We start from the raw sequence: 18530 nt of genomic DNA, 5'->3' as shown, positions 1-18530 counted from the left end.
TAGTTATCATGCAAAGACGTTATCAGAATAGTTTATTAACACATTCCTTTATAACAAAGGTTTACAATGAAGAGAACAGAGAAGCAGTGAAATGAGCAAATGGAAATCTTGGTAGTTGACTCAGTAAGGTCTGAACTTTCTCTGTGCTCTCAGCAGAGCTATTCTCTGCTTATCCTCCTCGAACTTTTTCCTTAGTTCAGCAATATCTGGAAAAAAACAGAACAAATGATTGTATCAGACATTCTGTTTTTACAAACCGTTATTACTTCTCCTTCAGACAAATTCTAGCCTGCAGAGTAAAGAATAAACTAAAAAGACAATAGGTTTACGATGTCTCAGTAGCGCTGTTCAAATATAAGCAACTTACGTTCTTTTTGTGTGTTCCTTTGCTGCCAGGTGTAGAAGTTCATGAGCTCCTTCCTCTTCTTCTTCCTCATCTCTTTCTGTAATGTCCTCTTGTTGGCCGCCTCACTGTGGGGACGGGCCTTGGCGCCCTTGTGCCCTTTCGTGACTTTCACCCAGCCCTCTTCGTCCTCTTGCTCCTGCTCAGCCTCATTCCTCTGCCGCTGCTCTTCCTGTGACAAAAACAAAACCCAGGTTGAGTCGCACGTTCTCGATGGAGGCGTGGGGCGGTGGGATGCTGGAGGACGAGCTGCAGGATTCTCACCTCTTTTTTCCGCTTGTCGTAGCCCTCCATAAAGGAGTCGACTATTTGCTGTAGTTTGTCCGGCTTAATGAAAGTCTCTGAGTATTGGTGAATCCATTCTGGTGTGAGAAAACACACCACAGAATGTGTGTGTCATAAAACTGATTTGTTTTGACTCACTAAGCTCATCAGAAGAAGAAAAAAAGCACACAACTCACTCTGTACGCCTGTCTTCACTGGACGCTCCTCCGTGCAGACCACCAGGGGCGAATCATCTGGGTGTGATTTAGCTGAATTTACACTGGAGGAGTCTTGGAACACAACATATCCAACTTTGAAACCCTGGAGGAGGTGGACAGACACACAAAGAGGTCAAACACTCTGACAGAGGATGCACTCGTAGTGTGAATGTTTGAAAGGAGGAACACAGCACCGACCGTCTTCTCAGCTGGTCTGAAGAACTTGCTCAGTTTGGGTGCGGACTCCTGGACGGAGCCTGGATGGTCTCTGAGCTCCACCGACTGAACGCAGCCGAACTGTGAGAATAACTCTCTGACCACGGCCTGGAACACAAACAGCAGGACAGTCCGCAACTATCGTCCCACTTTTATTCTGAGTTATTTTTCTAGGTCTTGGACAATATGTCTTCGTGTACTGTTCTTTTGTTCTGAAGCTGGAACAATCTCCCCATGGGGACAATGAAGTATATTTGACTGGATCTGTATTTTTGTGCTGTATTTTGTCATGTGTTTTATTTGATGGTCACACTGATTCAGAGGACAGTCGTAGACATATTTACCTCTGAGCAGTACGGGGGGATGTTGAGGACAAACAACGTCCGGTCCAGAGGTCTGTGTGAATTCTTCTCCGCTCGAACTCTGTGTTCTTTCACATAAACCTTGTGTTGAGCAGGAGAGTCTGAGCTGAACTTCAGGGACAAGACTGTGAAGAAGAGAAGACGGAAACAAAGAACATCTGTGAACATCAGGCGGACCCCGTCATAAACAAGGCTACAGATCAATAACCACCATCACGGTCAAATCACGAGTATAAACTTCTGTCCTGGTGTAAATATGTGTAGAAATATTCTTCGTTTTATCGCAAAATACCTGCAAATCCTCCAGGAATGATACAAGGCTGCCCACTAGCATGTTTCTTCTTGGGCGGCGCCATTTTGATGTGACCTTTCACACCGGAAGTACAAACCAAACGTAAAGAAAATAATTTAACCGTCTGTGTTTATTATTATTTTACATTTGTATTCTTTATTATAATTATATCATTGTCATTATTATATATCATGACAACTACTCCTGTAATTATATTAAAACTACCTGTGTATTTGCATATATACAAATAATATAATACGATTATATTATTTTAACAATTTCTTTTTTTTTACTATTATCTATATTACTTTATCATATCCACACATTTATTTATTATCATTATTTTTCTAATTCTATCCATATATATTTATCAATATATATAAATTGTGTACTTTGTGAAGTACTAGAAGTGCTACACAAATATTCATACATACATATAAAATGGGTAAACTCAGACTTTTGGACTTTGCTCTTATAAATAATAATTCAAATAAAATGTTGAATATTTGGTCATCCACTCTTTGTTTGATTATATTTTCATGGTGACACTTATTTAATAGTCATCATATGGAACGCAGGAAAAAAAACAAATCTCAGACAACATCTACAAAGCTAAATATTTAATGGTGACATTTCACATGTTTCACTCTCTAGGCTCCTCTCGACTGACTGACAAGCGTCTGAAAGTAATTTACAGTCCTTGAAGATAAATCAAGTGTAACGAATACAAGAAATAACTAAACAAATGCCAACTGGAACACGAGACAGCCGAGTAAAGCCATCGACAGAACACACAAGAAACTCGATACCACAAAAATGAGAAGTGGCTCGTTGAAATGATCGCAGTTCCGGTCCTTCATGATTTTCAACCACAAGCAACTCTTGATTATTTGGATGGTAAGACATTGGATGTGGTTTAAATTAGGTCTGCCCCCCCCCCACACACTTTGAAAAGACATGCAGACAATATAACTGTTGATGCACAGGCCCTTTTTCTTCTAAATTGAGATGTTTGGGTTAATTAAGAGTTAAACTGGAGTATTAAAAAAAAAAAATAACTCAACATGTTTAGATTAGGTGACATTGAATTGTAAAAAAAAAAACAACAACCCTAAACAGTTAAATTTGGCGTCCCCCACCACATTGGATTAAAACAACAGACACCTCACGTTTCTTTCCACTGGTCCATCTAAGAAACAAACGGGTGAAATTTGGAAACCACAAAAGAAAAAAACAGGACGTCGACATCCATGAATTCCATGTTCCGGAGTTGCCATGTATATCAAACGTGTAAAAATCTTTGCTATGAGAATGATGGCCGCTGTCAAGATGAACCACAGTTCATATCTAAACACTGAGAATGCAGTAATATTCACTAAACATGAGTTATATCTTGATGCGGAAGGCGGTGGCCTGTGAGTTGGGGGGCTCAGCGGTGGTGCTGGACTGTGCAGTGGACTTGAACAGAGCTTTTAGGATGGTCTGTGGGTCGACCTCTGGAGTGGGATGAGAGGAAGAGCGCTGACCAGCGGGACGAGACAAGGAGGGAGGCAGACCGTCTTTCTTTGTGCTGCTGCCTGGGGTGTCACTGAGCCTCCTGCAGGAGCCCGGGAGAGAAGAGTGTCACATGAGATAGGGTTTTGCAAGAAATACTGAATTTGCTGAATGTGATTTAATGTTTTTGATTTGCCAACAGAATCATCATATGTATGATCCCGTGAAGAATATCCTTATTTGTACATGTACTAAGTTTTGTATGGGTTCTGTAAAGGTTTAAATACAACCTGTTAGGAAGCTAAGCCTCACAACTCGATTGTCCTTGATCCAAAGTTTAATAAATGTTTCTGCTCAAACCATCCTGAAACTTCCTCCATCAGGAGGTAGAAAGCTTAAAAAAAACATTTATCTATATGTTACACAAAATAACCCAATTCCAAAATGTGTTTTCTGGGTCACTGTTCAAATGACAATGACCTTAATACTCACTGCTAGATTATGTTGTTAACATGAATATTTAATTTGAGGCATATGAGGGATGTTTATACTTAAAGGCTAAATATGCTAAATTTAGTTTTTGCATGCAGACACGGTTACACCAGATTAATTTGGAATGAAGAAATGAGGCCCTGCAGGTTCACTTACAATAGAATGGGCTGATCAGACGTGATGACATTTCCCTGAATGTGAAGGTTACACTTCATGGGTTGGCCTGGAGACGAATAAGGAGCAAAGTTATTATACACAGAAACACCGTAACTTCATCACTCTGGTGAGTCGTAGTCTCTGCAAAGCAAAGTATAACCAAGCAGGTTATCGTCCTTCAGTTCAACAAAAACTCTTATAACTATATACAAAATTGTCCTCAACCATTAAACGTGTCATCTGTACTCTATTCATGTATGCAAAACAAGACAGTCCCCAAAACCTAGACACCCCTCTGATTGCGTGTGTCCTTGCTACTGGCACTCACCGTCCAGGCAGCGGTTGTTGTACTTCCTGTAAGCACTGACAGCGTCCTCTTTGCGGACAAACACCACTTCAGCCACACCAACCTTCACCAGGCGTGCTCGCTTCAAGGCACCACACACACAGAACAATTCCTGTGGAGGAATAGCACAAGCACACACTGCATGAGTCATCGTGTTACAACAGCACTCAGCACACCATTGAATATTGAATATAAAAGTTTGTAGTGAAAGAGTTTGATTCACTCACAACTATGTCTTCCTCAGTGACCCGGGGATGCAAATTGTTCACTGTTATTTTTGTCCCCTCCAAAGGACTGAAGATGGGCTGGAAAGAAATAACAGCACATGATAAAGCATCTGGAACAGAACGTACTAATTTAAAAACGAAGTGTGTTTTCACAACAACACCTTTTAGTCTGGTTAAATTGAACTCTGATTTGGTAAGTACTGTTTTTAGTGCAGCGATTTGTCAATGTTTCACAACGGAAAGTCCCACAAGTGAAACATGTATCGTATGCAAGACTTCATGTTCGAGTGGTGGCACTAATGTTCTCATAAAGCATTTGAGTAATCTCTGTATGCTTTTGTTTTGTAAAGGATTTAACCCGATCCAAGCCATACAGCAATGATAGGAATCACCATTTGCATACAGAGGTACTAGCATACAGCAGTTAAATACATTATACAAGCTGTTAAATGGGTTTCGCAACATCTGATGGGCTTAATACAATCTCAATCAAGCTCATCTTGGGTGGCTCCTCTAAATAGGCTTCTATAGAATGTGTTGCATCCTATGTAAAATACCCTGAATAAATATAAAATGGTTACTTGCTACAAAAGAAAGGAGTACCTTCTGACCTACAGCTCCAAGTAAGAGATGTTTACCTGAGGGGGAGCAGGAGCAGGTGTGCTGGCTACTGCTGTGCCTTGCTGCAGGCTCCTGGAGATTGGCTGTAAGGCTGCTGCTGAGGATCGGGGAGGAGCGATGCTGCTGTTGGACCGGGCGGGAGTCACCGGGACCGGAGGACGTGGGGCTGTATAGGCGTCATTTTTAACCACTTTGGTTATTGGTGCCGACATGGAGAAGGCGGAGCCAATTGTACCAGACTATATGAAATAGAGGAGTGGAAAAGAAGAGTTTGATTCAATGCCAGGATGTAATAACCAATATAATACTTTATAATACTACTAAATGTGTGCTGTGTCCTCGCCCTTACCCGTGGTTGTAGCATGTTTGCAGTAGTAATCTTTATTTGTTTACTGGAGGTGGCATTCAGCTCATTTGAGACCGGCTGCAGGATATAAAAGGACATCATTAGAACCATGTTTTACAGAGTTAGTCACTAAAGTAAAAATACCAATCTCTTTCAGATTGACATGTAAACACAAGAGTTACTCATGTCATCTTTCAACATTAAATGAAAACCAGCTCTACCTGTGTGCCTGGACGTATGCCACTTGACATCCCTAACGGCCGTTGCTGTGAAAGGAAGCATCATGTATTAGTAAGCATGACAAAATGTTCAAACAATTCAATAGACACACTTTCAAGAAGGCTACGCTGCTGATTCTACACAAACACAGCAGCTTATTTTAAACCAACCTGGATGGTCTTTGTTATTTTTAGGGGTGGGGTGGCAGTTGCCATAGATCCTCCAATACTCCTCTTGAGGCTCAGCCTATCGCGAGCATCCATCATTCTCTTATTAGTGCTCAGCTGTGGGGTTCCACTGCCCCTCAGTACATGTACATTTGGACCAAACTGCCGTGTGTTCATTCCGCCAGGATTGTTGTTGGTGTGTATCTGTATCTGCTGCACAAGTGTCTGGCTCTGTAGCTGGTGTGTTACTGCTGTCTTTGGCGTGGCCTGTGCAGGAACAGTAAACTGCCCTTGTTTGCGTGAGTTGATCATTTGACGTGCATCCTGCACTCCTCCTACTCCTCCTCCTCCTCCTCCCCTGCCACGGATTTTGAAGCGAGCATCTTTCTGTACCAGCTTTTCTCGGGCATCCTTCACTTGAAAACCTGAGGGGTGACAGGGAATTGATAGCAAATTTGGGATTAATACCTAAAACATACCACTCGAAGATCAGTTGAACATAAAGGCATTTTTATTTGTCTATGAAACATTGGTAGCTTTTACCTGCTGCTGCTCCTCCTCCTCCTCCAAGCCGCTGTCTGACATCAACTCCAATCTTTTGCCGGGCATCAAAACTTTTGCCAGCACCTCCTGCACCCCATCCAAACGTGGGCCTAAAAAAACAACAACAATAAAACAATTGGTACTATAACACACACATATCTACTTAACACATTATAATAACCACAAAATCACAGAAATACTAAATATTTTACAATACAACGTTACATACATATATATTATATATCAGGAATCACAAATATAATAAGGCAACTAAATAATAGCTCACATATAAATGTATCACATGTAAACTACATTTCCTGAAACATTAATGATGAGAAAAATGTTTTCAACTTGGTAATGAGACAAACCAACGTTATAGTTTAATATAGTCGTTTCAAAAACCTTGTTATTTTACTACGTGAGGGCGAAACTTGTTTTGCTGCAACATTTACATTATTAGCTCACTGGCTAGTTTAGCAAGCTGTAAAGCTACAAACACGAGCAGAGCAGTCGCCGCTTCTCCACCTCTGCGCTACTCGGCCGACTGAAAATTCAATATTTCAAAACAGCGGGGGACACAGATTTAATTTTACATTAGCTCCCAACTCGGAGGCCTGGAGATAATATCAGCTACTTAGCTTAGCCTTTACGACCTGGCTAGCATCGGCTAACGTTAGCATACAGTGGTCGACTAGCTAGCAGCAGCGCTCAAGCTCCGTCACGCACTTTGTTTGAATACGACGAGTTGGCGCGTCGTCGCCGAGCGATTACAAACCAGCACATTTAGAGGTTTTCTACCGTTTCGCTGCGGCCTTCGTGTTAATACCGCGCCGTCGAATCACCTCATCCAGGGAGACGTCTGCCATTTTCTCTCACCGCGTCGCGTTTGACAAATCTTTATGTACGACTACGGAAGCCGAGTCCACCCACAGTGCACTGCGGCCGACGGGAGTTGGTGTTTCGCTGGATTGTTTTAACTTCCTTCTTTAATTTAACGAATTTAAACTGTTTGTTTTTTTTAAAAGAACGAGTTTGATTGAAACACAGAATAAACGGACTGAATGAAACCCTCGCACCGTCACTCACACATATATTATAATCTATTGACTTTGTAAAGAATGGGAGGAATCCGGATGTTAGTTACCCACAAACCCTTGCGCCTCACGCCCACTCTTTGACAACAAACATTAGGACCATGTGTTTAAAACGTTTTAAGGAATCAACCGGACTCAACGTGACTCTGATGGTTTATTAATAATCCCCTCTCTCTCTCGGTGGAGTCTCCTCACACTGGACGGACATGTTGACACCGAGCAGACACTGACACCCTGACACAGAACACCGGGGCTCCCGCTCTATGCTCGTGCCCGCGCCCTCTGCACCTCATGTCTTAAACTGATGAGTAAGGAAAATAACGACGCGGGGTGACGCCTGTGTCCTCGTTCAAACTACGAGATGAATTTTTGAGCGGGTAAAGGTCTGACCGCTGAGGTGACTCACCTACTTTGTGAGATGCCTCGTGGGACCAGGACCTTCCCCGAACCCCTGAACTGTGAACAACAAACCTCCCACCTGATAACAGATCCCAACTGAAGCCTGCTGCAGAAGATAAACTCCCTCTGTCAGTGTAAGGACCATAGACTGTATATAAAGAGGTCAGGACACTCTGTCCTCATGTGTCTTACCGGTTTTAAAACACGTCTCAATTGTTATTTGTCATATATTTACATGTACAAGAAGAAAGTTCTATTTGAAAAGAAGAAAACAATAAAAACAAACACTGTTCAAAAGTGCAAACATATTTGTCTTCAGGTTCACGTTCTCTCCTTACAACATATTGCACAATCCCTCATAGTGTTTTTTATATGTAATTGTGTTTCCTATTGTCAGTTCTGCCATATTTGCAGTACAGACAGGATTGTAACTCCTATACATTCCAACCGTAACTACCTACTTTTTAACTTTGTTACTCTATTACTTTGTAACTTTGTAACTTTGTAAATACCTACTTTGCTCTACAATCAACCACCACTACTTCCTCTTGCACCTCTCTTTGCACTGTTGTATAGTTTTGAACATCCTGTAAACATTATTTTATTGTTATATATATATATATATATATTTTTTTTTTTTTACTGCACCTTTCACTGGTAGCTGCGGTCATTTCTCCATGCTTCATTGTGTGATGGCATTCTATTCTATTCTATTCTATATAAGTACACAGAACATACAAGTACGCAACATATTAAGGACTCAAAACATAGTACACATTACAACAAAGTATGGAGTCATAATATATATATAGGTGTTATAAATACTATACAAATACACAACAGCACAGTCCTTGTATGTGTAAACCTGCAATAACAATTCTTTCTATATATTTATTTATTTATTTATTTATTCTGCTCTTATCTTCTTCCCTCATTCTTTATATTTATCTATTATCTTCTCCTGACGTGTGCTCCATGTTCATTTTCTGTGCAGGTACATTGACAGCGAAGTTAAACCGGAGTCAGACACGTGCTCATACCTCAGACCGTTATGGTGACGTATAAACTACACGTCCCATCATGCAGCGGGGCAGCTCCAACCTGCGGGGTCGATCGGTGCCTCGAGCTCACTGCAGCCGCTTCTCGTCGCTGCCTGTCGGATCTGCTGGAGGAGAAATGGCCGCTGCTCTGTCCCGTGCTCTCAAACTACCCGGTAAGATCCAGTGTACACAGACACACACACACACACACACGCACACACACTGAGCATGAAGGAGAATTTAAATACAGATGAACACAACAGATGATCATCCTCAGTCAGAGGTGGTCTCAGTCCTGATCACACTTCTGCTCCATAACCGCTGTTCATGTTCCATCCGACATGTTACACATGATGGAGTCTGTGTGTGTGTGTCTGTGTGTGTTAATGCAGAGCAGCATGCTGATGTCTGAGTGTGTGTCTGTGATTGTGTGTGTGTGTGTGTGTGTGTTAGCAACCAGCTAACAGCCTCTGTCACCAGCAGGGCTCGATGATGAATGAGACATCTGATGTTATCTCAACCATCAAAACAGCCACTTATGTGCATTTGTAGTTGTGTTATCGTCACAGTATTACACAGTAGTTAAGATATACGCAGTACTAGTATGGCTGGAAGCTATTAGACTCAAAACACATCTGTTTACATCAGTCTAATATCTCATCCATCCTTCAATAATCAGGTTTTAGTGATGTACAGTCATGTGTCTTTGCCTCCTAACCTGAATTATAATTAAAACATGTATTATTATTATTATTATTAAGCCAGCTTACAGTTACTAATTACTGTTTTACTGTAAATGACAAAAAATATAAATACATAAAATCATTTTTAAATAAATGTATGAGAAGTAGATGAGAAACAAAAAGGTGATTCAGGATCAATAGTAACAAATAAGATGATTCAAAATTTGACTTTCTTCTTGTTGTTTTACAACAACAATCATTATAATCACAACTGTAAACTGTGTTTATTACAGGCTATTACAGTTTATGAAGTGTTTTTACATGGTTGTAAAATGATTAGAACATAATAATGAAATTATATGACACAAGCAGGTATTAAACAATGGTGTAATGAGTAAAAAGGCTTTTAGAGGTGATTTAAAAGATGCCACTGATTCTACGAGCCTCACTGTTTTAAAACCGATCATCACACTTGAGTTAAGTGAGAGAATATATCAGTAATTATGCATCAATAATATATCAGCAATGTATCGTAAATCAATAATCACTAGTCCCACCCGCTCTCACCGAGGGACCATACAGGACGTTTAATCCTCACACGCTCTTTGTGTGTCTCTTCAGGGAAGAAGGGCTCGGCCCTTGGGGAGTACGACCCTCTCACCCAAGCAGACAGCGAGGACGAGAGCGAAGAGGATGACCTTGTGCTCAACTACCCCAGAAACGGCCTCGGCAGGGACGGCTGCCTCGGAGCGGGGTCCTCAAAGCTGCGTGGCGGCAGGTCTGGAAGACTTGTGGGAGCCACGGACGAGGCTCAGGAGGATGAGGAGGACGAGGAGGAGGATGAGGACGAATGGAGAGAGCGACTCCCCAGCAAATCCCGGCAGGACAGACACGAAATGAAGGGCCCGCAGTACTGGAGCCACAGGGACTCGAGCAGGGACAGGTCGGGGGAGGACAGAGGAGGGTCCGGTTCGCTGGGGGGCACCGGGCTGGGGGTTCACAGCGCAGAGGCAGAGGCGAAGAAGCTGAGGATGAGGAACGCAATCCGAAGTGCGTTCTTCCTGGTGCCTCTGGTTTGTGCCATGCTGGTGGTGTTGCTGTGTGCGTTCCTGATCCCCTGCAGGAAGGGAGAGCTGGAGAGACTTCAGTGGGAGAGAGCACTGGGAGATGCAGGAGGTAAAAACCACAACCTGTGACACGTGTAATAAACTGATGTGGCTACGTTTTATTATTTTCTCTTATTATTTGTCATGAGAATCACATTGATTAGAGCCGAGCCACCACTCATGCTGCTCCACTGTGAGGATTTACTGAGGAGTCTCTTTGGCGAGACGAAGCTGGCTCACCCTTCAATTACTCAACTGTAATTACCACATGTTCGGTTTCAACAGGCACCATGATAAGTGTTGTAGAGTGGCAACAAATCCAAACCCACGCTTTATCGACCACGGAAGAATATTTAGATAAATGCCCTCTGATGACACAGCCAAGAAATTGAAGCCTAGTCCCATTAAAAACAACCGTCCACTGATCGTTACACTGTTTATAAAGCAGCTTTTTTTTAAATCAACCAGGATTCTTCTGGTGGGTGTGTTCATTTTGTTTTGCCGTCTCCACCTAGGTGTCACTCCACCTGCTCTGGCGTTGTGGGACGTCGATGGTGATTCGGTGGAGGATGTGTTCCTGGGCGTCGCTGAATGGACAAACGAAACCCATCTCACACAGAGGAGCAAAAGTACGTGGGAGGAGTTCTCTGATGTGTCAGTCTTCTGTATTAGGTCCAAGTTCAAGAGATTGAGAGAAGAGAATCTAACAAACGCCTTTGAATAGAAAACTGATGTAACAAACATTTCGTCCTCCACAAAAGATGTAATTTCCTCTGAGCCGCTGGTTCTTTCTTCAGAACAGACTCAGTTTCTTGCACAATGTTTTCAAAGTCCTGAAACTCATGATGATGTTGAGCTGATGAGTCAAAACATGAAGTATTTTGTTATTTGTGAAACCCAGTATTACTTCACGCTCCGCATTTTCACGCAGGCGGGAGACTGATCTTCTGATATTCCCACTCAAACTTCGTTCTGTCTTTATTATAAACCCTGATACCCACAGTAATATCTCTTGTACAACTTTTCTCACTTCGACGTCCTCTCTCTGTCCCAGTTTACAGCGCTGTGGCGTTGTCTGCAGTCAGTGGTCAGGTGCTGTGGAGGAAGGTCATGGCGGAGTCTGTGATGTGCATCCAGTGTGGTCTGCAGTACAGCTCGCAGCCGTCGCCTGTGTGTCTCCTCATCAGCAAATCCATCCTCATGGCAGTCAACGGCACCACAGGTTAGAACACAAGGTCCTCACGCGGACGTAACACCAGACAACTACAAACCTCTCCACCTTCTGTTGTCGCTCTCAAGCAAAACAAGGTCAAAACGGTTTCCTTTCACTCCCCAGGGAAGAATTTGTCGTCAGTCCAGATGAAGAACATTGAATCCCAGGCGGTGTTACTTCCAGACCTGCAGGGCGACTCAGTCCCGGATCTGCTCATCGCCACCCTGCCTGCAGATGAGGTACAGCCACAGATGTCCACAAACATTTGTCTCCCCTGGCATCAAACATTTGTGAAACTAAGTCAACTCAACCTCTGCAGTGAACTGAGAGTGAGCTTTAAATGCTGCATATACAAGATTTAAAGATTGATATGCAACAAGATGTGTTAGACTCTACAAACAAAACTCATTCACACACAGCACAGTTGTCAGGGGCAGGCTGAGGTCACGCAGGCTTTAGAAAGCAGGGATCAAACCACCGACACTCTGGTTAATGAAAGACCCACTCTACCTCCAAAGCCATTTTAGTGAATAGTTAAACTTTGGTCTTTTAAAAATAGATCTAAGATTGAGCAATGCAAATTACACATCCAGTAACTCCTAATCCTACTGATCAGGTTCTCACGTCCAGAAACCACAGGCTGATTTCTCCTGTTTGCGTTTCCAGGCCTTGGATCTGTCCCTGACTTTGATCTCTGGACTGACGGGGGCGCAGCTCGGACGTCCCGTGCCGTTCAACCTCACTGGACAAGGAAAGCTGATCGGCCCTCTGCTGCACGAAACACAGAAAGGGGCCTTTTACATTCTGTTTGGACTCGGTAAAATATTAAATCTAAAATGTACAGACGCCACTCTCGAAAAGACTCTTTGTGACTTTGTGTGTCTGTGTCCTCAGGGAACGTGGAGGCCATCTCTCTGCGTGACATTTACATCCGTGCCACTGGGAAAATGCCCGTAACACAAGCTCTTAGAATCAAAGATCCGAAGTGGGAGGAGCTCAGGAAAACCAATTCCTCGTCCTTCATAGACATTTACAGGTTCGCCTCATGAGGGACATGTGTCTCTGGTTAGACTGTACAGACGTCTCTTTGTCTGTTAAACACTTAATCATGTTGCAGAGACACAGTTACAAAACCTGCTGCAGGCGTGTTACTTGAACTATACATACACAATACACACATATCATCCTAAGTAAACGTACACAGTTAGAGACACTGCAGCGATATCTTCCCCGTATGACTGAAATAATAAATATCGTCTCTCTAGGGGATCCGAGCATGTGGAGTTCATGCTTCCCCTCGTGGCCGGGTTTGGCAACAACCGCAACGCCCTGGACACAGTTTCGAACCTGAACTCCACCAGAAGCGACTGGGTGCTGGTGTACGGCTCCAGCAAACTGTCTGTCCTCAGGCAGAGGGACATGCACAAGAAATGGACCTTCAGCTCACCCCCCATCCACAGGTGAAGCTCTCGATCACAACGACTGAGGGAATGAATTCAGTCAAACCCAGATGAGTTAAATGTGAGAAATTTGAACAATATCCTTGAAAATATTTTTTGTCCTGTCGTAGCCAACCTGCCGCGGGACACTTCAGCGACGATGGAGTCCTTGATCTGTTCTTTCAACATGCAGCAAACGGTGTCATGGAGGTAAATATCAGCGCTGCACAACATTTCTCTTCTTTCTTTAGAAAATATTCACTTTGTGTTTGCTCTCCTCGTCTCTGTCAGGCACAGGTCATCGATGGAGCAACCGGGGTTCTTCTCTGGTCCGCAGAGTTTGTGTGTCCTCGACTCGTTTTGCAAACTTCTGCAATTTCCACCTCGACTGGCCAATCAGCTTTCCTCTTTTGGGCTAGCGAACCCATCAACGCACTGAAGAATGTTAGCAAGACAACCGTGAGTCTGACACAAGAAGATCATTGTTGCCATATATAAAACCTGTTGTCTTTGAGTTTGAACTGTCCTTATTGGCTGTTAGGTGGCGCCTGGTGTCGCCGCAGCAGAGCCGCTCATCAGAAAACTCTTCCTGCTGCATCCTGTGTATCCCACAATCCTGCTGGAGCTCGCCAGTACCACAGACACCACAGTCACCTCCGCAGGTAGAAGTCGTCACAGTTCAAATGTCCTCCAGCTGCACAACACTGTAGAACCACATCTGTATTATACACAGATTCTGTATCATAACCAATAACGTCTGCTTTGCCGAATCTGGTGCCACACCCTGACCGCTTGTTATCCAAAGCACTGATCAGCAAGTTGTGTTGAAAAGTATTTCAGTAGTTAATGAGTGAAGGATCCTGCCTTAGTGGGGTCAGGGTAAAAAGTATGTTCAACTAATCAACATGTTCTATTTTCTCCAACTTCCTGCTTTGACAGTGAGTTATCAGGAGCATCTGAAAGACGCCTCCTACATCACCGTGTCCTCCCGGCCCACGCCCGACTCCGAGCCCAGCGCTCGGATAGTAAAGCGCATGAGCCTGAGAGCCGCGATCATCAAAGCACAAATTGTGAGACTGGGGGAAAGCAACAAGACGGGCACATCCACCAAAACCGACGCGTTCGAGGTCAAGAAGTTCTTCCAGTGTCTGTCCTTCAAGCGTCAGGTGAGAAAGTGTGAGACGGTCAAACGAGGTAGAAGAGCAGCATTCAGTCACAAAGCTCATCGACGATAACTCTGTTTCTTTCTTTTTGTCCAGTGACGAGTCGCCGTGGTTACCCCGCGTCACATGAAGCGGTACGACTGAGAGGAAGCTCATGTTACGATGAAAGGGAGGAAATCTGTGGATAAGCTCTGCACAAGGACACGATAAGAATCCATCTGAGGCTGTTCACAGGCTTCTTACTAAGTTCACTTCTGCCGCCTGATCAAGAGACTTGTTTGAGTTTTGCTTTTATTGTTTTGGTTCAGATGATGTTTGGAGAATGAAAACGCTTATTTAAACTATTTAATTCAGCCTGCACAGTTTAATTGAATGTTTCTGATGTGGATGGCAGGACATTTCCTTTGAACAGTAGTTTATTACTGACTGAAGAACATTTTAATGTGTTTACAGTGTGCATCACTTCTTCATCTCCCTCCTCCGAGGCCAGTATATTCCTGTGGTGTAATCCTCATGTGTTTTGTCATATAAGCCTTTAACAGTGTTCTTTTTGTTCATCAATAACTTTAGAAGTATAGGGAGTCTGTAAATATTTAATCCTGTACAGTATTTATTGATTTGCTTTACTGTTTTGAAATGTTTTTGTTGGGTTGATCCTGTCAGATTTCGTATGGTTATATAATCAACCACTGCTTATCTTGTGGCTGCTAAAAGGTACGAGATTAAATGTGAGCCGCAAACCTCACATACGGCAAGAGAAAGTATGAAAATCCCTCCTGCGTCCTGTGTCCTTTATTTCAAGTGTCGTTCCAGAGGCTCAAAGGTTTTGTATTCATTGACCGGTGGTTCTCAGATCAGATCTGTTTGTTAAAATTAAATATTATGGGTATTTAGTGGAAATAGTTATTTCTGGTAAGACAGTTGTATTTATTTGTTTGTCTGTTATTTAGCCAGATTATAAAAAAAACTACTGGACAGATTATCATGAAGAGATGAGGTCTTTCTTTTTTTTTTTTACATTTTCCTTAATTTCTCAGCCAATAATTTGTGGAACTGGATCAAAAAATCTTTTATATGAGAATTTATATTTCTGTCATTGTCAACCTGCCTCCTTAAAGCAGCACAGGGTGGCGCTGTTGCTCCTCCAAGTCCAAAAGCCTCTTCCCTTTTCCGCATTGCTGATGAACCAGAAGACGTAAACATGTCTCCGGCCCTCGGTCGCTTGGTTTCCCGGCTGTCGGCCCTCGGACCGGCCCGCGCCCCGCTGACCCGCAGCCTGGGGCCGGGCAGGGCGGTGACACTGTGCCGGACGGCCGTGTGCTCACCGTCCGGAGCCATCCTGCCCAGACCCAGGAAGGTGAGTGTTGATGCGTTGGTGTGTGTTTGTGAGCAACAGCTGCACATCTGTTCACCTGCACCTTCTCTCTCACCTCTGGAAATGTGTAATAACTTATACAGACATATTCCTATTGGAGGTGGGAATCACAGGTTAACGAATGATACAACACATGGTCCTCCATACTATCACGATACAGCAATAATCGATCTATTGTACTTTCCATTGAACTGTTGACTCAGTGACGAATAAAGCATGAAACTCAGGGAGAGATAAAACAGGGATCTTCTCCCTGAGGGACGACACTGAAGTGTTTCATAGTAGAAGTCATGCAGCTGCTTGACATGAACTAACTTAGTTGTTTCTATGGTGGGATGTGTGACACTGGGGAGCAGACCCCCTTCGGCCTTGTCCGGATTGCTCTGGTAGTGGTGCCCTTCTTGTATGTGGGGACTCAGATCAGCAAGAACTTTGCTGCGCTGCTGGAGGAGCACGACATCTTTGTGCCCGAGGACGATGACGATGATGACTGAGGGGTCTGTTGGCTTCCTGGTTATCAGGTATCAAATCAGTGGCTTTGGTTGTGGGCTTCACTGTGAACTGTGGCAAAGCGCACGCAAGCACGCACGCACAAGCACGCACACACACACACACACTTGAGCAGTAGTTAGCACACTTAAAATCCTCTAACCTAGAGGGGCCCCTCCACTAGATAATGCACCAACACTACATATAGAGCTAAAATATTTCCTGTTCCCAGCCAGGATGAATAAAGCACAACTCACAACATGTAAAATTAGTCTGACTAACAACACGAGATCTTTTAGCTCACTCATGCAGCTGAAATGCACCAGTAGAGAGAGGAAGAGAGCAGCATTCATCTCTGTGTCCGTGTGTGCTTCATTCTTTTCTTTGTTGTGAATTTTGCAGGTGTGTTGGAACAGTCAGATTTGAAAGTTGTGTCAGTGTGTTTTGCTATTTTAACATAATGTTCTGTAAGCACCACTCACACCTCTTTTCTCTTTTCCTCCTCAGATCATGTTGCGTCACTACTACTGGGAGGAGTCTGAGCCTGTGAGCAGATAAATGCCTTCCTCTGCTGTGTTGTCAAGTCTCTTCAGTCTGCACTGCGTTCAGGGCTTCATGCTGTTATTGACACCGGGAATGAGCTACACTGGTCAAAGCGTACTGTATTTGCATGCACTACTTTAGTTGTAATAAAAGAAATGACAGTTTAAGTGGATGTCATCTGTGCACTCAAACATCCCACAGTCTGTCATAGGAATTTGAATGCTGCCCCTTTAAGTTTATTCCTACAGAGATATGATTGGGAATAAAAGACAAACCTTCAGCCATGTGAGAGTTAAGTGTGTATTTACAGTACAGGGGAACATCTGATACACTGGAAACAAGGAAAGCGGGGTCAGAGATCAGCAGCTACACAGTTCATTGGTCATGACCCCGGTAGAATTTGGACAGGAAGTCAGTGGGACGAGGCTCTTCGGTCTCGTTGAAATAGCGCATTATGTGGGTCTTCTGCTTCCAGATGTTGATAGTTTCCTCGAGTTCCATTTTACCCTGCAGATTTAAAAACATGCACACAGAAATAAGTCACAGCCAACTATCTCATTCATTAGAGTTTGGGTCATGATATTGGTTGATACAGTACACGGAGTGATGCAAGCCTCTTTTTACCTTAATGACCAACAAGTCAATCACACGGGGGTCAGTGACGTGCTTGTTCTTGTCGAACATCTCTCGCACTTTGTCTCTTCCCTGACGTGTTGTGATGTCCAGCTGGAAAACTGCAACTGTGGACAAAAGAACGCAAAGAAAAAAAAGTCACTGTAAGGAACACAGTCACACTATTCTTTTTTTATTTTTGAGACCAAGGCTGGTGTCACTTCTGTACATCACAAGACGTAAACTTATTTTCAAACCCTAAACAGCTCAGAATAAAAATGAACATCAGGTTGTGCAGACACATTTCATAACAATCCTCTATAGTTAATGTTTTCTTAACTGTGTGAGATACACAACAAAGATATTTTAATTGTAATTCTTAACAAACATGTCAAATGAAACTTTAACAACATTGACAGACCGACAGCAAGTCACCGTTTACTCACTAAGGTTTTCAAGGGACAAATAAATACGGACAACAATCAACAGTGCAACGTATTAACGCAAATATTCGTTATTCGTGACGATATCAATGTTTTTGTGAAACGCAGAAGAGGAACATTTGATTTTTAGCGGTTAGCTTGAAGCTAATGTTATGCTAACCCTCCACAGACACACGACCTTGACGCTGTTTTCACACTCCTCTCATCCGCCTCGGGGCTCACCTGAGTTGGGCACCTCTCGGTACCAGGCTCGGTACAGCTCCCGGACCCGGCGCTTCGCTTCGTCCAGGTCTCGGCTTAGAAACGGTTTGACAACTTTCGCCGCACCGGCGGCCGCTCGGGTCGCAGATGTGGACGCCATGACAGCTGCCGTTAGAGCGCTTCCGCTGTGGCTCGCTCGATGGTGTAATTGTGTTGACTGACGCCGCGGCGCCACCTGGAGGCGAGGCTGGTTCAACACAGTGGTGGAGGTCAGGTTGACAAGTTCAACTTCTGAGCTTTTAAAAATTCTTATTCTTTTTTCATTTACGTTTTTTAAAATGTAAATGAAGTGGACTAACTGTTA

The 18530-nt window shown here is 43.4% G+C and overlaps 5 protein-coding genes and 1 non-coding gene across 6 annotated transcripts; 3 read left to right on the top strand and 3 right to left on the bottom strand.

The window, feature by feature from the left end:
* Positions 1 to 19: 19 nt before the first annotated feature.
* Positions 20 to 1905, bottom strand: rrp7a (ribosomal RNA processing 7 homolog A). The gene is made up of 7 exons (XM_020106074.2): positions 1756 to 1905; positions 1446 to 1588; positions 1084 to 1209; positions 865 to 988; positions 668 to 765; positions 368 to 575; positions 20 to 206 (listed from the first exon to the last, which is right to left on the bottom strand). Exons 1-7 carry the CDS (start codon positions 1817 to 1819, stop codon positions 121 to 123), a joined length of 849 nt encoding a protein of 282 aa, XP_019961633.2. The 5' UTR covers positions 1820 to 1905; the 3' UTR covers positions 20 to 120.
* A 455-nt stretch (positions 1906 to 2360) lies between these two features.
* On the bottom strand, positions 2361 to 7322 carry poldip3 (polymerase (DNA-directed), delta interacting protein 3). Its single transcript, XM_020106076.2, has 10 exons — positions 7165 to 7322; positions 6367 to 6476; positions 5827 to 6248; positions 5659 to 5703; positions 5441 to 5515; positions 5109 to 5330; positions 4471 to 4548; positions 4226 to 4355; positions 3898 to 3964; positions 2361 to 3352 (listed from the first exon to the last, which is right to left on the bottom strand). The coding sequence occupies exons 1-10, from the start codon at positions 7230 to 7232 to the stop codon at positions 3142 to 3144; spliced, it is 1428 nt and encodes a 475-aa protein (XP_019961635.2). The 5' UTR covers positions 7233 to 7322; the 3' UTR covers positions 2361 to 3141.
* A 429-nt stretch (positions 7323 to 7751) lies between these two features.
* LOC138410004 (U12 minor spliceosomal RNA) lies at positions 7752 to 7905 on the top strand. The gene has a single exon (XR_011242799.1). It is a non-coding gene; the product is annotated as a U12 minor spliceosomal RNA (small nuclear RNA).
* A 998-nt stretch (positions 7906 to 8903) lies between these two features.
* On the top strand, positions 8904 to 15276 carry fam234b (family with sequence similarity 234 member B). Its single transcript, XM_069524868.1, has 13 exons — positions 8904 to 9072; positions 10204 to 10758; positions 11204 to 11317; positions 11743 to 11910; positions 12025 to 12140; positions 12568 to 12718; positions 12796 to 12937; positions 13167 to 13361; positions 13472 to 13550; positions 13632 to 13799; positions 13882 to 14002; positions 14280 to 14506; positions 14600 to 15276. Exons 1-13 carry the CDS (start codon positions 8940 to 8942, stop codon positions 14600 to 14602), a joined length of 2172 nt encoding a protein of 723 aa, XP_069380969.1. The 5' UTR covers positions 8904 to 8939; the 3' UTR covers positions 14603 to 15276.
* Positions 15277 to 15660: 384 nt separating this feature from the next.
* LOC109645719 (essential MCU regulator, mitochondrial) lies at positions 15661 to 17194 on the top strand. The gene is made up of 3 exons (XM_020111350.2): positions 15661 to 15860; positions 16235 to 16399; positions 16875 to 17194. Exons 1-2 carry the CDS (start codon positions 15705 to 15707, stop codon positions 16370 to 16372), a joined length of 294 nt encoding a protein of 97 aa, XP_019966909.2. The 5' UTR covers positions 15661 to 15704; the 3' UTR covers positions 16373 to 16399; positions 16875 to 17194.
* A 2-nt stretch (positions 17195 to 17196) lies between these two features.
* Positions 17197 to 18380, bottom strand: ndufa6 (NADH:ubiquinone oxidoreductase subunit A6). The gene is made up of 3 exons (XM_020109769.2): positions 18188 to 18380; positions 17535 to 17650; positions 17197 to 17417 (listed from the first exon to the last, which is right to left on the bottom strand). The coding sequence occupies exons 1-3, from the start codon at positions 18324 to 18326 to the stop codon at positions 17286 to 17288; spliced, it is 387 nt and encodes a 128-aa protein (XP_019965328.2). The 5' UTR covers positions 18327 to 18380; the 3' UTR covers positions 17197 to 17285.
* Positions 18381 to 18530: the final 150 nt, after the last annotated feature.

This window comes from Paralichthys olivaceus, chromosome 5 (genome assembly GCF_024713975.1).
Source record: "Paralichthys olivaceus isolate ysfri-2021 chromosome 5, ASM2471397v2, whole genome shotgun sequence".
Lineage (NCBI taxonomy): Eukaryota > Metazoa > Chordata > Actinopteri > Pleuronectiformes > Paralichthyidae > Paralichthys > Paralichthys olivaceus.
The sequence above is the reverse complement of the archived record's forward strand: the minus strand, read 5'-3'. Positions and strand labels throughout refer to the sequence as shown.

Excerpts from the sequence above, each read along its gene's own strand:
- rrp7a (XM_020106074.2), bottom strand. The coding sequence starts at position 1,819 with ATGGCGCCGCCCAAGAAGAAACATGCTAGTGGGCAGCCTTGTATCATT. Across the intron at positions 1,210-1,445 it reads TCCCCCCGTACTGCTCAGAG|GCCGTGGTCAGAGAGTTATT; the intron begins GTAAATATGTCT and ends TTTGTGTTCCAG. Across the intron at positions 207-367 it reads AAGGAACACACAAAAAGAAC|ATATTGCTGAACTAAGGAAA; the intron begins GTAAGTTGCTTA and ends GTTTTTTTCCAG.
- LOC109645719 (XM_020111350.2), top strand. The coding sequence starts at position 15,705 with ATGTCTCCGGCCCTCGGTCGCTTGGTTTCCCGGCTGTCGGCCCTCGGA. Across the intron at positions 15,861-16,234 it reads TCCTGCCCAGACCCAGGAAG|ACCCCCTTCGGCCTTGTCCG; the intron begins GTGAGTGTTGAT and ends ACTGGGGAGCAG.
- poldip3 (XM_020106076.2), bottom strand. The coding sequence starts at position 7,232 with ATGGCAGACGTCTCCCTGGATGAGGTGATTCGACGGCGCGGTATTAAC. Across the intron at positions 6,249-6,366 it reads AGGAGGAGGAGCAGCAGCAG|GTTTTCAAGTGAAGGATGCC; the intron begins GTAAAAGCTACC and ends GTCACCCCTCAG. Across the intron at positions 5,704-5,826 it reads AAATAACAAAGACCATCCAG|CAACGGCCGTTAGGGATGTC; the intron begins GTTGGTTTAAAA and ends TTCCTTTCACAG.
- fam234b (XM_069524868.1), top strand. The coding sequence starts at position 8,940 with ATGCAGCGGGGCAGCTCCAACCTGCGGGGTCGATCGGTGCCTCGAGCT. Across the intron at positions 11,318-11,742 it reads TCTCACACAGAGGAGCAAAA|TTTACAGCGCTGTGGCGTTG; the intron begins GTACGTGGGAGG and ends TCTCTGTCCCAG. Across the intron at positions 12,141-12,567 it reads CCACCCTGCCTGCAGATGAG|GCCTTGGATCTGTCCCTGAC; the intron begins GTACAGCCACAG and ends TTGCGTTTCCAG.
- ndufa6 (XM_020109769.2), bottom strand. The coding sequence starts at position 18,326 with ATGGCGTCCACATCTGCGACCCGAGCGGCCGCCGGTGCGGCGAAAGTT. Across the intron at positions 17,651-18,187 it reads CCGAGAGGTGCCCAACTCAG|TTGCAGTTTTCCAGCTGGAC; the intron begins GTGAGCCCCGAG and ends TTTTGTCCACAG. Across the intron at positions 17,418-17,534 it reads TTGACTTGTTGGTCATTAAG|GGTAAAATGGAACTCGAGGA; the intron begins GTAAAAAGAGGC and ends TTAAATCTGCAG.